At 38.6% G+C, this 17049-nt stretch overlaps 1 protein-coding gene across 1 annotated transcript in view; it reads left to right on the forward strand.

Moving 5' to 3' along the window:
• Positions 1–239: 239 nt before the first annotated feature.
• The window catches only part of UNC5C (unc-5 netrin receptor C), a 350439-nt gene continuing 333629 nt past the window's right edge, over positions 240–17049 (forward strand). Inside the window, exon 1 of the mRNA XM_055313260.1 lies at positions 240–484. Within this exon, the coding sequence (XP_055169235.1) occupies positions 361–484 (124 nt within the window). The 5' untranslated portion in view covers positions 240–360. The remainder of the gene's footprint in view (positions 485–17049) is intronic.

Below are 17049 nucleotides of genomic sequence, written 5' to 3' on the forward strand. Positions count from 1 at the left end.
AGGGGACCCGGAGAGCAGTCCGGGCTCGGCGCGCGGCGGAGCTGCGGCTGTTCCTGCTGCTGGGGGAGCGGCGAGGGGGCCGCCTGGCGCCGCCCGGACTCCCCAAGTGGGGGCAGAGCAGCCGCTCCCCGAGCCGCCAGTTAGAAGGCAGGGGCGCCGAGGGACCGCCAAACTCCTCCTCGGCGTCTCCTCTCCACCCCCTTTTGGCTCCTGCCCTTGGAGAAAGTGGAGTGTGGCTCTCGGTCATCATTATTTCTCCGGACTGCTTCGTGGGTGCGCGGGTTCAGCGGCTTCCCAGTGGGGCTTTCCGCTCCGGGCGCGCCTCCCCGTGTGGTTCCGCCCCGCACACCTCTGTCGACGATGAGGAAAGGTCTGCGGGCGACAGCGGCCCGCTGCGGACTGGGACTGGGATACGTGCTGCAGATGCTCGTGCTACCTGCCCTGGCCCTGCTCAGTGCCAGCGGCACCGGCTCGGCCGCTCAAGGTAGGAGAGTCCGCCGAGCTGCGCGGCCACCTCCCTTCGCCTCTCGCGGCCCTCCTCCCTCCTCCCTCCTCTCCTCCCCAGTTCTCCCGGCTTCCTTAATTCGCCTCGTTGCTCTCCACTGGAAATCAGTTCCCGTTCCACTTTCCCAACTAGTCCAGAAGCTTTGGTTGCTATTTTAAATCCGTCTTCCGAGATGGGCACGGATGGGCCGGGGACCCATCCGGGGTGTGGACACACGTCCGCCTCTGGGCTGGTGGGCGCCCCGGGTGTCTTTGGCACTGCACTCTCTGCTCCACACTCACACGTTGTCGCATACTGTACACAGAGAGGTTTGGTTGGAGAGACTCTCGGGGTGGGTGGCAGCGCGGCACGCCGTAGGTGCCCACTGATGCGCGGGGGCTCCCCGCGCTGAGCCACGTCCGGGGTTGCGGGATCTGCAGGGCGTCTCGGAGCACGCCGAGCCGCGCCAGGGCGCTCAGCTGAGGACATGTGTCCATTACCGCCGAGGACCTACCCGCGCCGGTGCCACTCTGCTGCTGCTTGGGGCGCTGTGGAGACGCACCGAGCACCCGGACCCGCCACCCAGCCTGCGGCAGGCCCGGGGCGTGCGCGCCCCCACGCTCTGACCCCTTCGGAGTCTTCCTCCCGCTGAGCCGCGGAGAAACTTAAAGCCCCGGAGCTCTGGGGAAACGGACCGGTCGTTCAAACCAAATACGAAACTCTCCGGGTGACGGGCCAGTTTGTAACTCTGACATTTTAATTTAACGCGTCCGAGCTTGAAAACCGGCGACGGGGCCCGGGGGAAGGGGGGGGGGGTGCAGAACAGGGGTTGAGAGGAGAGCGGCCCGGAGTGGAGGGTGGATAAGGAGGGAGGGGAAGCACGGGGGCCGATTGCCTTGTACCCCGAGTTTGGAGTGGTAGCGGCCGCTTCCAGCCTTCCGAGCTCAGGAAGCTAAAGGAAGGGAGAAGGACGGGGAGGAGCCCACGCTGCCCCCTCCGGGGTCTGTTTCGGGTCACCTGGGGGGGTCACCCCCCGCCATCCGGCCAAGCCGATCGCCCACCTCGGCCTAATCGCCCATTTCAGTGGTGGTCGCTGGGCCAGGGAAGGCAGCTGTTTTTCCTAGGCTGGGGGGTAAAGGAAGCGTCTGCAGCCTTCGGAGGTAATTCGGGGATCCCGTCCTCTCGGTTGCACCTCCCAAATTCGGAGAGCAGAGGAGGCGCGGCGATAGCTTCGCAGTGCCCCGGCGATGGCGATGCCCCGACGCTGGAGGTGGAGGACAGCGTCCGCCCGGCTCGGGCCCGGCGCCCCGGGGAGAGGGCCGGGGCGGTGGAGGGGGGCGCCCCGCGCCAGCGAGTGTGGTCCCGCTGAGGAGGTAAGTGATCAGCGAGGCTTTGTGAATTAGCGATTGCTACTTCGGGAGTAAATTTTCCTGCAGCCCAGCTGAGTAGCCGCGCTCGTAAATCCTTCCTTCCCTTCTCACCAGATGCCTCCCATCCCCGAGGTTGTGCCCTGATTTTCTTATGCATACTTCCAGAGCTCATCTGTCCATTTTACAGAGGAATCCTATGAACCTTTAGATTTCCTGAAAATGGTAAGAAGTTCTCTGGGTTGCAGCCAAGGGTGCTTAGAGAGGAGCGTTTGGAAGTTTAAGTGAACAACCTGATGAATAGTGGTGAGATCAACCGCGTGACTCCCGGTGGGCATCGCCTACTGTTATTGGGCGCACAAAGGATCCGGCCTAGGGGTGGGGTTCAGGTGGGGGTGGGTCGGAGGAGGACTGGGCCGTCAGAGAACTGCTTGGGAAAAGGACGAGTTAAAGTCCCCAAAGATGCCAAAAAAAAGAGCCATAGGATTCACTCCTAGAGCTTACTATAGCCAAATTAAAAAGACGGGTTTGAGGGGGGGCGGGAATCAATAAAAATAATCAAACAGGAGATTGTAAGTGGATTAATATTGAAAGAAGGAAGGATAGGTTAAAAGAGAGTAGGCTCAAGACGGACGACGGACCGTGTGCCGGTTGCACTTTTCTTATAGACCAGGCAATCCAAAGATTGGGGATGGAACCTACTCCTGTAATCTCACATGGAAAAATAAAACATATCCTGTTGGGAATGTGCATTTCGGTAGTGTTCTTCTCCATTTAGTTTGTTTAGTTATTTCAGTTTCTGGTGAATAAACTATTGTGTGTTTGAATCCTGTGGTCTTGAAAACACTATACTACGGCTTTTAGCTTTGTTATCTTCCATGTTTCAGGACACCAGCTCTTCGACTGTGTTATCTGTTGGGTACTACATATGTAGAAAGCCCCAAACTCGGCTATTATCATCTTCCCTCTAACCATTTCCCAGCCGGCTTACTACTGAACCACTAGTACACTTTCCTCTCAGAATCACACTTTTACATCAGTCTGGTGTTCAGACCTCCTTTTCCCTCCAATGCCTTCTCCTTTCTCTTCTCTCTTTGGACTAGCACAGTAGGGAAATAAAAGATACTATTGCTCGCTTAAGGTAGGATTTCCATGTGTTGAACACTTAAAGATGGAAATGAACTATTTTTATGAATGAAACTACATATGCAATTAAGATGAGAAAGTTAATTTAAGTACTTGACAATGTGGAGGAGATTTATTCTGTTGTTAGAGAAGTACTAGAAAAATTAGCAGTTTTAGAAAATATGTATGTCTTCAGTGGTAGCCAAAAAAACAACAGATGTTTAAGATTTAAAAAAAAAATGCATAACAGGCATTATTTGTGAGTGTACTGGGTTGTGTAATTGTAGTTTATATGAAGACAGCAGTCATTTTATTCAGGTCCTTGGGAGATTCTCCAGGCTTTAAGGCAACAACTTTCTCCTTTCTGGCTATGCCTTAATTATTTCATTCAGAATTGCCGGAAACTCCTAGCTCCAGGGAATTTGTGTTGTTTCTGACTTCCAAGAATGAAAGATTTTACTAGGTAAAGAGAGACACACAGACAGACAGAGACAGAGACAGAGACAGAGAGAGAGTATTTGATTAGTGTGTCTCAGAGTTAGTGCCCTCCTGTTTTAGAAAAGCATTTATTTCTGGATTACACAGCACTGATAGTATGCTTATCTAGCACCAACTAGTGTTATGAGTGTTAACATCACCAAAGTCAGGACAGAAAATTAGTGAAGACTATAATCATATTGGGAATATTTACTTTTATCATACGTTAATGTGTGTCTCTGTGTGTATATATATATATATATATATTTTAAAACAAATGTTATACTTCTTCCTACAGTAGAGTAGAAATTACTTTCACACATTTGTGAATATTGCTGTGGTACGAATAGACAATTGGCATGAAGGATAACTGTATTTCATTATAATTATATCATGGGATTCCTCCATTTGAGGAGTAGGGTAAATTCATAAAATCACATTTGAAATTTGTGATAAGGAAAACTAGGTTAGTTCACTTTTGTTTAGAAAAAATAATTTCAATAATTTCACATATTTTAGCTTAAGGAATGCTTAAAATGCTTCAGAGGATAAACTTTTCAGATACTTGCAAAGAATAAAGAACTATCAGATTTTTAGCATTCACTGATTCGTCTTCTGTATTCTGGATACTGGGGATTCAGCATTCAACAAGACAAGTTCTTCAAGTATCATTTTAGTCTGGAACCTTGATATCCTGATCAAAATTCATACTGATCTTTTTTTAAGCACCCCCCACAAAAAAAACATAAAGGAGGTGTGAGCTCTACCAGAAAGCCCTCCTAGCTTATTTAGAATGATTGTTGAGACTTAAAAGTAACTGTTCTCCAATGTATGCTACCTTCTCCAATTAGTGCCAGCAGCCAGAGTGTGCTCTATTAGGCCTGAACTGCGTTTAGCACTTTTCTGATTTAGGTCATGGCTTTGCTGGAGCAGCAGAGGGAGTCACTCTCAGAAGAAACATTACGATTACTGGCTGCAACCACTTAAGGAAGATAATAGGGGAAACTAGTGGGGGTGGGGATTGAGCCAGAGCCTTGCCTTGCAATTTTAAGCTACATCTTATTTATTTATTTATTTATTTATTTATTTATTTATTTATTTATTTATTTATTTATTTATTTATTGTTTGACTTTTGTATTTGTGGCAGCTAAATACAAATCGCCACAAATCCCCTTGTTCACGTATCCCCCACAAATTAGAAACCCATTAGTTCATTTGGATAGTGTGTGATGTTATAAGTAAAATTCCTTTTTTTTTTAAGATTTTATTTATTTATTCTTGAGAGAGAGAGAGAGAGAGAGAGGCAGAGAGACAGGCAGAGGGAGAAGCAGGCTCCATGCAGGGAGCCGACGTGGGACTCGATCCCGGGACTCCAGGATCACGCCCTGGGCTGAAGGCAGCGCTAAACCACTGAGCCAGCCAGGCGTCCCAATATAAGTAAAATCCTCAAACAATTGTTGTGCACTTATTATGTCCCAGACTGTGTGCTATTTGTTAGGGACACAGTGTTGAAAGAGACGGTTTCAGCCCGCAAGGAAGACAGATGTAAAAGCATATAATTATAATTCACTTTCTGCAGTGAACATAGGTATAGTATTTTCTGAATTTGAGTATCAAAGACAGAGAACATAGGTCAGGCTACGGTCCCACTGGAAGTGGTGGTGGGAATTCTAAAATTTCTATGCAGAAGAACTTATGGATGGCAATTTGGCTTGAAGTGGAATGTTCTAATGCTAAATTTGCATTGCAACTGTCTTACTTATATTAAATCTTACTTAGATTTAATATATATATTTGGGCTGGCTTTGGGGAGGCACAAGCTAAGGGTTGTTAATGGTAAGTGCCCACTCTTTTGGTTGGCTTAGTGTTTATCAGTGTCTCCTAATCCTGCTTCTGCCACCTCCTAGTTGTGTGGCCATGGGTGGCACATTTAGCTTCATCCATGCCTCAGTTTCCACAGATATAAAGTGAAGAGAATATATACTATAAGTCCTATTATGATTGAATGAGTTAATACATGTAAATTGTTTAGAGCAGTGCCTGGCCCACAGAAAGTAAACATTATTATTTGGCTTCTAACTCTGTAAACCACTGGCAAAGAAATCTAGAAGTTTAAAAAAAAAAAAAACTAAAGTCAATAATTTTGAACTCAGACTGGGGATTGCTGTAGACTCTGCTTCCCCAAAAGCAACAAATGAAGCTGCCTGAGGAGTTGTTCCAAAATAGATCACTGCAGACTCCTGGACAATGACGTGCAATGGTTCTTTGAACAGTCTGGGAGAAGCTCTCTCCCTTCATAACCCTATTTCTTCCTTTCTACTCTCTCTGGGAAAATTAACCTAATGCCAGTTCTAAAAATGCCATATTGAGTCACTGCCGGTTAAATCCTGGCTGCAAGCTCTACCCTTGGCTTTCTATCTTTACAATGAATATTAAAACATAACTTTTCATAAATCCATAAACACTTTGTGGAAAAAAATCAAGTCCCAGGCTTTCAGATAGGGATTTAGGGAAAATCAACCCTTTATGCAAATGTCAATAGTTTTCCTTTAAAAAAAATGGGCAAAGGTGTATAGTCTAAAGAACATAATAGAATGTATGTAAAACAACACAAAGAAACATAAGGAAAAATAGAAAAATAGGTTGACTTGAAGGCATAACAGATTCACCAGGACTTTTCATATGTTTGAATTAAATTTGCAATGGAAGATTTTAGTATCATAATTTAGAACAACATGGATTATCTAGATAACATATTTTGAAACTTTCACATTGAATTACTTCGTGTTGTTTAATGCTTATTGCTATTTTTTCATATTTAGAGGGAATGTTATTTTCTGGCTAACGTTTATGATAACACTAGAGATTTGTGGGGTATTTAATATTACTTAGTGTGAAGACGGATCTTTTTTCCCGTAGTATTTTCATTCTGCTTTTAATTTTTGATTGCATGTTCTACACTTAAAGATCCCCAGATTTCTCACTTGCTTTATTTGTTACCTTAACTTCTTAGAATTATGTATGGACTCTTCTTTGATTTCCTATTTTTTTGGGGGGGTTGGTGTTGCTTATGTATTTGTGGAGGAGGGCTACATGAAACTGAGACCTCGAGTATTATCCCAGTATTGCTTAGTTCAAGGATATTAAATTAAAGCAGAGACTTACAGAAACTTGGTGCCATTTTTTATGTGACTTTTTTGAAGTGAACTAAGTTTGCCTTTAGCAATATTAAAATACTACTCTCCTTTTTTCTAGGTCTTAATAAATCCAATAATTGAATAATTTATAGTTTTCTTATTTTAAATATTTGTCATCTCATTTATGGAGATTTTAATACAAACATTTTGTGATAATAATTTTGTGAAGGAACAAGATCAGATATAGTAAACTTTTTTTATTCTCTGTACCTGATTGGAGCCCTCAGAAGAATTTTTTCCTTTTCATGAAAACCTAATATATTATGTTGACAATATTCTGATTCTTTATAAACAAAATGTTAGACAATACGGTTCTGTAATTTCAGGTTTGTAAAAAGAATCAGGTTGAAGTTGTAATGTGGTTTCTCATTTTAAGCATTCCTGCCCCCACAAAAGTTGCTACCATAGGATTATATAATGAGGTCTTGAAATACACAGAGAATGTCTCCAGATTTTAGAGGTACCTAAAACATATCCTGTCTTCCACATGAAATTTATAGTGTTAAAGCTATGGTAACAGTAATTAAATCAAAGTTATAATTTGGAAAATGAGCTATAGCTTTAAAAGTGCCAAATATGTAGATATTTTTCCTTAATGTCATTATACCTTTTACTAGCAGTGAGCGGGGAGCAAAAGTGCTTTGTGTGGCAAAAGTGAAGTCTAATATCTGAAAACCCAAATGTTTGGGGAATACCCTCTTTTAATTAAATAACAACCCATATCTCCATGCAGCGTGGTAGGGGAATATGAAAGTGAGGGGAACCAGGTGAGACTTCATTATATCGGTGTGCCTGTTAGAGTTCTCATTCTAAATATGAAGGCTCAAAATAATCATGTTAATAGATGATATTGACTAATCAAATTTAACTCCAGAGTAACCAGTCTTATTTTAAAATGTTGTGAAGATAGGAGTTTTTACCTTCATTAATCACTGTCATTTGGATCCTGTGGCTAGTTTCATTTCTCAGCAATTATGAAAACCATAAAAATGCCTCATGTAGATAAACATGTATTACCTTCTCTTCTAAGGATGTTAAACAACAGAGACTCCCTCAGCACATTTAACAAGTTTATTGATGAATGCTAACATTTCTCAGTTTTAGTTAGTCTTAATTGATTATTTAATCATGAACTGCCTGAACTCAACTATATTTTTTTTGTCTTTTTTTTTTTCTGTTCACAAGAAAAACCTTATACATGAGCATCCCTTTCCAATAAAAAAAACAGATTAGTGCTGGCATATTAAAATACATCTGCAACCCAGTTATAAGGGCAAATACGTCCACTAATGGAAATGCAGGTGTTTTTAAAAATTCAAGAAAATGAGCATGCATAGTAATATAAAATAAAAAAGAATAGCATGGAAGTAAAGTATGCCATTTGCATAGAAATGTAATAACTTTAAATTAATTCATAATATATATTCTCTTAGACCATGGAAATTTAGTGCAACGTGATAGATGTGTGATGCGATAATACCCACTTATAACTACAAGAAATAATGAATTATGTGTAAAATTAAAGGGAGCAATTTTGGACAATTCTCATCTCGTAATTTGCAAGTTTGTTTGTCCTTGTAATAAAATGAGTATTTTAAATCACTCTCCTATCTTTTTAGAATTCAGGAACCTAAAAGAAATCCTTTCTGCAACTAGATCAAAGAGTACTCTCTTTAACAGGTGGTACTCTCTCTCACAGGAACTAAAAACTGTCATCAGTGACAAAGCACTTGCTCTTTTATTATATGTGATTTTCAGAGCCCTGTATTACATCTGACCCATATCAAGCAAGTAACCAAATTATTACCACAACAAAAAGTTTATGATTGGGAAGATAGAGTAAATAATGGCCCTTTCACTTTGAGCATTATGTCTGTGTGAAGTCCGTTGACATTTTAATTTAGCTTTTGATAAGGGGAAAATGATATATTTTATCTTCCACTGAATAAAGAGTTTGCCAAATATCCACATCATAGCCACCCAGTGGAAGTGCTCATGTTTAGCAAGCAGCAATCTTGAAGTCATCCTAAATAAAACAGTAATTATGCCTGTTGTTTTCTTTAGCAACTTTCCTTCTTCCTTCTAGATCTCCATATGATGATGAAAGAATATAAGCTTTAAAATGTATTAGGGATCAAATTCAATGATTGAAAGAGCCTAAGACATTTCCTTGCCAGGTTACCACAGCCATTACCGACAGAGCATGCAGTGTGGTGGAAAACAGAAGTTCATTTCAGTTACTGCTCTCAGAAACTGAGGAAAAACAAGCATGTTCAAATGATTTATTATTTTTACTATCTGGAATAGAGACCTTAAATCAGTATTTCATCATAATATTATTCAACAAGCCCTCTGACTTGCAACTTTCATCTGAATAAGAGTGTTGATCTGCACCTATTTCAGTTAACATAGCAGAAGAACTTGGAAAGTACTTGAAAGGTGTATACTTGGAAAAAAATATGTTTGGATTTTATTTGGACCTGTTTGAGCCCGATGTGCTTGTTTGAGAAATCGAGACTTAATTAGTGGTATACTGATATAAAGTGTCTGACAGTCTATTTCACTAATAATAGAATATATAACTAATCCTTCAGCCGTCATTATAAAATGCACTCATTTCCTGAAATACTCTGTTAAATATTGTCATTAGTAAGAATACGAACATTGTATTTTTAATCTAACGTACATAAGAAATCCAGTAGCACTTTTAGAATTATATAGGAGTTCTTAAGGACGGTCCTTCCACAGAAGAATTTGCTTAAGTGGAATTTTATCTTTCATATAATTATAGTGTATTTATAAAAGTATCATGTATGTCTTTCTTTACATATTGATCAAAATATTTATTTTTGTTTAGATTTACATGCAGATGCATATATTTATGTAGAATTAGAAGGACCACAGTGAAGGAAATTATAGTTTACTTATTATAATAAAAAAATAAGAAGGATGGCTAGGAAAAGTTTTAACAATAGGTATGTTTTCCCAGTAGAGGTGAGGATAATCAGTTCATTGGATTTTTAGAAATGATGATAAATGTGAAAGATACATGTCATTTTTTTATTTAATTAAATGTCTATAGAATTATTTCCTAGGGGGGTATTTTCAGGCAGAGTCTTAATGAAATGAAGAGTTACAAGGAATAGACATATACAGTTCACCAATTCCCTGTGAGCATATATATGCTGGCACAAATTGTGTGTGTATGTGTATATGTGTAACTATTTTTGTTTTAGGAGAGCTTTTTCGAACAGCCTTGGCAATATCCTTAGAAAGCAAAGAGAACCTATCAAAAAATTAAAATAAAACTTAACTTATAAAACAAATTCATAAAGGTAGTCATTGAACAGGGAATCAAATTTCATCACTTCTTTCTAACTGAAAATTTATATTCTACCTTTCTGCAAAAAGTTCCTCTCTCTCTGCCAGGTGCTAAGTCATTAGCGTAGCTTCCAGTGGCTTATCTGTAGAAACAAGTTTTCTCCTGTCTTCCAAGTGACAGAAACCAAGGCATCCCCGCTTTCCCTGGCTTGTTTCAACCTGGGGCAAAATTCTCATTGTTTCTTACCCAGTGGACTATGATTTGTTGATCAAGAGAAAACAATAACTTGCATGCATGAATGTGTAAAATCATCCATCCCTGTCCAGGTACTCTCTGGAAGAGCTATTTCCCTAGTAAGCACCCTTCTGAGGTGTCCTCTTTTGTGAGCTGATCGAAGAGAGATCAGCTGTGTGGTTCTTTCCTGAATTCAGGGATGATTTGTTTGAACTTCTTAATCAAATATGGAGTTATGTTTTCAGACTGCAGAATATTTGGTTTTCTTGGACTTCCTTAGATGTTGCACATCTTTCTAGATATCTCCATTACATCCATTGAAAAATTTATTTAAATGAACAAAGATAAAGTTAATTGAGGGGGTGAAAGGTTGTTACTAATGAGAGAATATACAGAATTTCATTCCATATAGAGGAAGCAATCATGCTTCCTTGCTTATTATATTCCATATTGTATTAAATGGAGATTAATATATAAATATTTATGATACATCAACATGGGAATACATATTAATTATTGCCATACATTCATACACTGGTGTTTCTGAACTAGAATTTTAAAAGATGCAAATACATGCTATGGTTCAGAATATTGTCTTGTATGTTCTCTTATCATACGTGTCATACATTGTTGGATGATGTGGGGTTCTTATAACAAAGTATGTAGGACTCTGCTAAGAATGGCAAGATCAGTAATAATGCCTCACAAAATTTTGTGATTACAAGTCTAAATGCTAATGAGGGTGGTTGCCTGCTTAATGTTGATCTGCAAGGTTCAAAAGAGGGCCTTAAAGATAACAGCAGATTCCAGAGTCCTTGAGTTTGTTTTGCATTCAGTGACAGTCACTAAATTAGGGAAAGGAATGTTCAAACAACACACTTGAGGAAAAGTGATTTTTATAGAAAGGAGCCATTTCTGCTAATAGCCAGTAACTGCACGTAACCCCTCTGACATTAAAAGTCCATTAGCTAAGCCCAGTTTAAATAGCAGCTGATGCAGTGTCAGCTAAATGTACATTGGAATTTTTTCATATAATGCAGTAAGAACAGTTCTGTAATTTTTTTCTAAAACTACATACATTAAGTAAAACAAATGTCATCTGATAGCAGTGGCAGGGCTGCTAATAAATAGGCAGAGATCTGTGATGAAACAAAAGTAACAGTCTATATAAGAAGAAGATAATAAATGGTAGTGATGGTTTTAAAAGGAAGTGTGAGAAAAATCATATGGAGAAGCTGAAGCTGACATTCAGAAAGAGGTGTTTCCTTGGAAGCACATAATAACATGCGCTACTTTGAGATACTCATTTTGAGTGATGTGATTTTTTTAATTACTATTAACCTCAGTGTTTAATTTTTCAGTGCACTTGGAAGCAACAGAAAGGCCCCTCTTAAGGCACTGGGATGTGTGTAAATGAGGGTAGGGGAGACACAGGTGACTGAGAAGGGAGAAGAGGAGAAAACGTGAAAATAGAGGTATAATTTCATTTGTGTTAATATTTTAAGGTAATGACCATGGTACCATTTTTAAAAGCACTCTGATGTTTCCTGCAATGAAATCAAAAGCTAAAAATGTCCATTTTACACCTTCCCCTCCCATTGTTTCCATCTTTGGGATATTTTCTCGTCTCCATTTGATCATCTGAAAGATAAGACGTTTTGCTGCAAATTGTATGAGAATCCAAGAATCTTTAATAAATCATCTTAAAGAATTCTCAAAGACAGCATTCTGTAACTATAAGGCCATTGTGGAGACAAAGTGTGAGAGTTGCTTAGTAATCTGGCATGTGAGTTCAGAACAGGTCAGTAATTATCAGTGGTTGTCGTGCTTACACAACTATAAAGTATTCCAAGAACCTCCATGCCGACCCTCCATTATCAGACCATTCACTGCACAGGCAACAGTGGGGAGCCCTGCTAAAGCTTATAACCTCAATCACTTGGCATAAGCTTTGCGTATATTTTCACATGGTCATTTGGATTCTTATCACACTTTTAGGGCTCAGAATTATTTATCAATTTATTTATAAATTTGAGAACTTATTCATAAATCTATTTAAGTCTACCCTGTGCCATTTATTTATAAATTTTAGTCAAACTAGATATCACATGACCATTTATTTTATTTTTTCAAAATCAATTTTTCTTTATATGATAAAAAATAACAGCTCACCTAAACCTGCATTGCTTGGCAATGAAAAGAAAGGAAACAAAAGACAAAATGGAAGAGAAGGACTACTGTTTAATCCTACTGGGGTGCAGAGATCTCTTTTTATTCGGATTTTCATACAAGCATTTCTTAATAAAATCAAGACATATTCTTTTTAACTCAGTTCAGGCCATTTGTAAAGACTTATTCTGAATGATTTGGAAGCTTACATGGGCAGTTTAAGCAATTAAATTCCTAACCAAAATCCCATTTACTCCCGTATTGCATGGGGGACTTGCTGACTAATCTCATCTTTAGTGTGTGACTTGAACATTAGTAACAGATGGATATATGCCTCAGTTCAACCAGAGAGGTTTGCTTTTTAATTTTTTTTAACTGTCTCTTATTTTAATTTTTTTTTAAGATTTTATTTATTTATTCATGAGAGACACACAGAGAGAGAGGCAGAGACTCAGGCAGAGGGAGAAGCAGGCTCCATGCAGGGAGCCTGACATGGGACTCGATCCTGGGACTCCGGGATCACAACCTGAACCAAAGGCAGACGCTGAACTGCTGAGCCACCCAGGGATCCCTGCTTTTTAACTCTAAACTCACTTTATTTTTTCAGACTACAGCATCTGCTAAAAGTGACAATTTTAAGTATTATTTTAAAGATTTTATTTATCTATTAATGAGAAACAGAGAGAGGCAGAGACATAGGCAGAGGGAGAAGCAGGCTCCCTATAATGTGGAACTCGATCCCAGGAACCCAGGATTATGACCGGAGAGCCAAAGGTTGGGGCTTAGCTGCTGAACCACCCAGGTGCCCTTGTTTTTCTTTTTCTATTGCATAAAACTTACTTCTATTTCAAGATGACAAAGGATACAGACCATATTCAAATATGGCCACACAAAAAGTTTGCACACTTCTATGAACCAGTATTATGAAATTAATTTATATGGAAATAAAATGATCCTAGACTGATTGAAATAAGACAATTATTATATTAGAATGTGGAATAGTTTTTTGGAAAACTTACCCTGCAACCCTGCAATGTTAATACACTGTTGCTTTCTTGGGTACCTGTACAAATGTGTGGGGTTTTTTGTTTGTTTGTTTGTTTGCTTGCTTGTATGAAGAATTACATTAAAAATTTGAGTGTATACCATATATAGTATGGTTTGGTGCTAAATTGCATTTATTTATGCTTGGAAAACTTTCTTTTTAAATTATCTTTGCTGATGCCTATTCTTTAGTATGATTTTCAAGACTGTTTAGAATGGTGAATGGTTTTAGCTTACTCTCTTTCTTCTGTTTTGTAGTTTTACATTTCCTTTTCTTGATTGTCAGGAACTTAAAAACATATTAGATGTATGCATATGTGTGGACCCAGTAATCTCCTAACAGAAGACATTAATCATTGAAAAACTATTAATGTCTACAGCTGAGAGTATTCACGTGGTAACTGGGCTAGGGCAATAGTAATAGCAGCTTTTATGTAAATCTCATGGTAAAGGGGGAACAAAGTGCAAAACTCTAAGCTTGAAAATTGCATCCAAGTTAAAAATTTCTTCGTTTCTCTCCACGTTGGCAAGTAGAATATCAGAATAATGATAGTTATTTCCACATAGAATTGTGAGAGTTAACAGAGTTATTAAAAGTGAGTAATTGAGCCCAGTGTGTAGGACCAGATAAGCATTTAATGTACATTAGCAATTGTTGTTGCTGTGGCTCTTGTATTGTCATTATATATGTCTATACTATACAATGATTTTCATTTGGCACTACAATGAAAATCATTGAATATATCACGAAGAGAGAGGATTGGGTGTTGGGAATACCATCAGGTGGTAAAATGCCAGATGAGCCAACAAAAACATACTGTCACAGGTAGAATTCTTACAAGAAATTGGTAGATTTTAAAATCACATTTTTATCCTCAGCTGTGAAAATTTAATGGATCAGTAAACCTTTTTGGAAAGTCACCATATGTTTATTTCAGTTTTATGGACAATCAAGTTAACCTACTTTTTGGTGCCAAATTCTGAATTTAGAATATATTCCACTGAAGCTAGTATTGAGAGGTGCTGGGTGGCTCAGTGGGTTAAGCATCTGACTCTTGATTTCGGCTCAGGTCATAATCTCAGAGTCATGGGAGCAAGCTCTGCCTCTGGCTCTGATTGCTTTGCACTTAGCATGGAGTCCCCTGTCCCTCTCCTTCTGCTTCTCCCCCTACCCTGCCTCACTCTCGCTCAAACAACTAAATAAATAAAATATTTTAAAAATTGGTATTAAACTTCAGTGAAAAAATCAGTTCATATTTTCCTCCACTAGAATTAACTTTACTTGTAAAGACAAATATGGATAAAAAGGCTAGGAAAGAAAAATAGATTCTTTACTTTTTTGCTAACATTTAAATTCTTTCTAGAGGAATAGAAACAATTCAACTTCTTCACTTATATCAGTAACTTTAACACACCAAAGCACTTACTGTTCTTAAGGTGGAAGCAAAATTTATTAAACAAATTTCTTTTTTTTTATTAAACAAATTTCTAAGCAAGGTCAAAGTTCTTATATTTGCCAGGGTCTTATTATAATACAGGCAAAAAAGAGAAATTAATTAGATATCAAATTATTAAATATATATGTTGTGACAGACATTTACTAATTATGTTAAATGCTGCATTTAATAAAGTATATTTCTTATGGATTAGTTCATGAACCAACTGTGGCTGAATTATGTAGTTTCTCAATGGTATACATGTATTATTTATGATTTACAAGGAGGGAAAAGGAACAAAATTCACAAAACAGTTCTGTTTGAAAAAGTTTTTCAGCATGTATTTTAAAAATGAGAGTTGCTTAAGTAACAACCCTATTTTGAAAAAAAAATTATGGACATAGAAAATACTTTCAGGTCCAAACAAATTCAGTATTATATATGTTTTTTAGTTCACAGACATTAAATAATCCCTTTTGTGCTCTTGTTTTATATTCCTTAAAATGCTTCATTGTAAAATTAAAATAAGACAAAACATAAAATCCTTTTTCATCAAGATGTGTCAAATTTGATAGGAAAAACATAATCCAAACATTCATAACCCAAAATAATGCAGTTCTACACCTTTAACAAATAGATCTATAATACATGCCTTAACTAAATAAACAGGGTAACTCATTCACTGCACCAAAATGATATGCACACAGGAAATACTTTAAATAGACGTGTAGAACACCAATTCCTGTCATTTTCTTTGACCAAAAGCAAAGTTTAACACTTTTTTAACACTGACTTTTCTTCCTCACTTTTCTCAAGTGCAGTGCTATAGGAAACATCCAGCTTCTTAAAGGGAAAAATAGTAAGAATTCCGGAATCAACAGTTTGGTTTAGTCCCTACGTAATTACAAAAACCTCTTGTATTTATAGGATCCTGTTCCATTTAAAGAACCTAACAAAGCAGCATAGGATGTTTTTAATGATTGATTAAACTGTTAATTTGTTTCTGTTCTGTTTTGCTGTATGTAATATTTGGTTTGTAGTAGTTTCCTTGAAAGATTTCCAGGGGAAAAAATTACAACCACTAAAAAGGTGAGACTTTTTTATAACCCCTTCTTCTGGGCTGTACCTGTTTTTTGTTGTTTGTTTTTTTGATAAACACAAGCTTCTCAGAACTATAGTTTTCTGAACATTAAACTGTCTTAAGAAGTTCTGTTGTGGGATTAACGAGGGTTGTTTAAGAAAATCGATATGAACAATATCTAATTAGTGCCAAAATGTGTGTTTATTTGCTACTGTTTTGTTTTGTTTTGTAGTGTTGGGGGGAGCAATTCAGAAAACCAAGTTGGTATAGCAAGCAAATAAAAATTAAATTATTTCATCAGTCAAGTATATTTAGAGACTTTATATATTTATATTTGCAATCATTTAAACATGTCCAACCCCTTTTTCTAAAAGATTTAGTTATTTGAGAACGTGCACACATGCATGTGCCTGTGCCAGTGGGGTGAAGGGCAAAGGGAGTTGGGTCGGGAGAGAGAATCCTCAAGCAGACTCCCTGGTGATCTTGAAACCAGAGGCTGGGTTCAGTCCCAGCACCCCGAGATCATGACCTGTGCCAAAAATCCAGAGTGAGAGCCTTAACCAATTGAGCCACCCAGGTGCCCCGAACATATTCAACTCTTTGATGATGCTTTATTACAAAAGATGACATATATTACCTAAATATGCCTCAGTTGGGTCCGTTTCTCCCAACTGGATCACTGAAGAAGGTTCTTCTTGCTTCCTGTCCTGCCCTACTCTCTTCGGTCCTCCACATAGTTGTCAGGCAGATTCTGACAAGTGTCATCAGTGGACCTCATTTTCTTAAAACCCTTTGGTGACTTTCCATGGTGTCTGGAATCAGTTCTAAAGTTCCTAACACTGCTGACAAAGATATGTATTCTTATACTTCTAACTTAATTACTGGAACTCCTCTATGGTTATCGTCTCCTCAGACCATTCACTTGCCCCAGATCTGCACAGATTGTTCCAGTGCAGCTCTAGAAGGGAAAATCCCTCAGGGATTTTTTTTTTTTAGCATTTTGTTGGATTAATACATATTTTGTTTATGCATAAATAACATATCTTAAAGGGACTTTTGGTGACTACTTATGGTGGTACAGTAAGTGGGAAACGTTCCAGGTTTTCTTCATC

Source organism: Nyctereutes procyonoides, unplaced genomic scaffold, assembly GCF_905146905.1.
Source record: "Nyctereutes procyonoides isolate TBG_1078 unplaced genomic scaffold, NYPRO_anot_genome, whole genome shotgun sequence".
Classification (NCBI taxonomy): domain Eukaryota; kingdom Metazoa; phylum Chordata; class Mammalia; order Carnivora; family Canidae; genus Nyctereutes; species Nyctereutes procyonoides.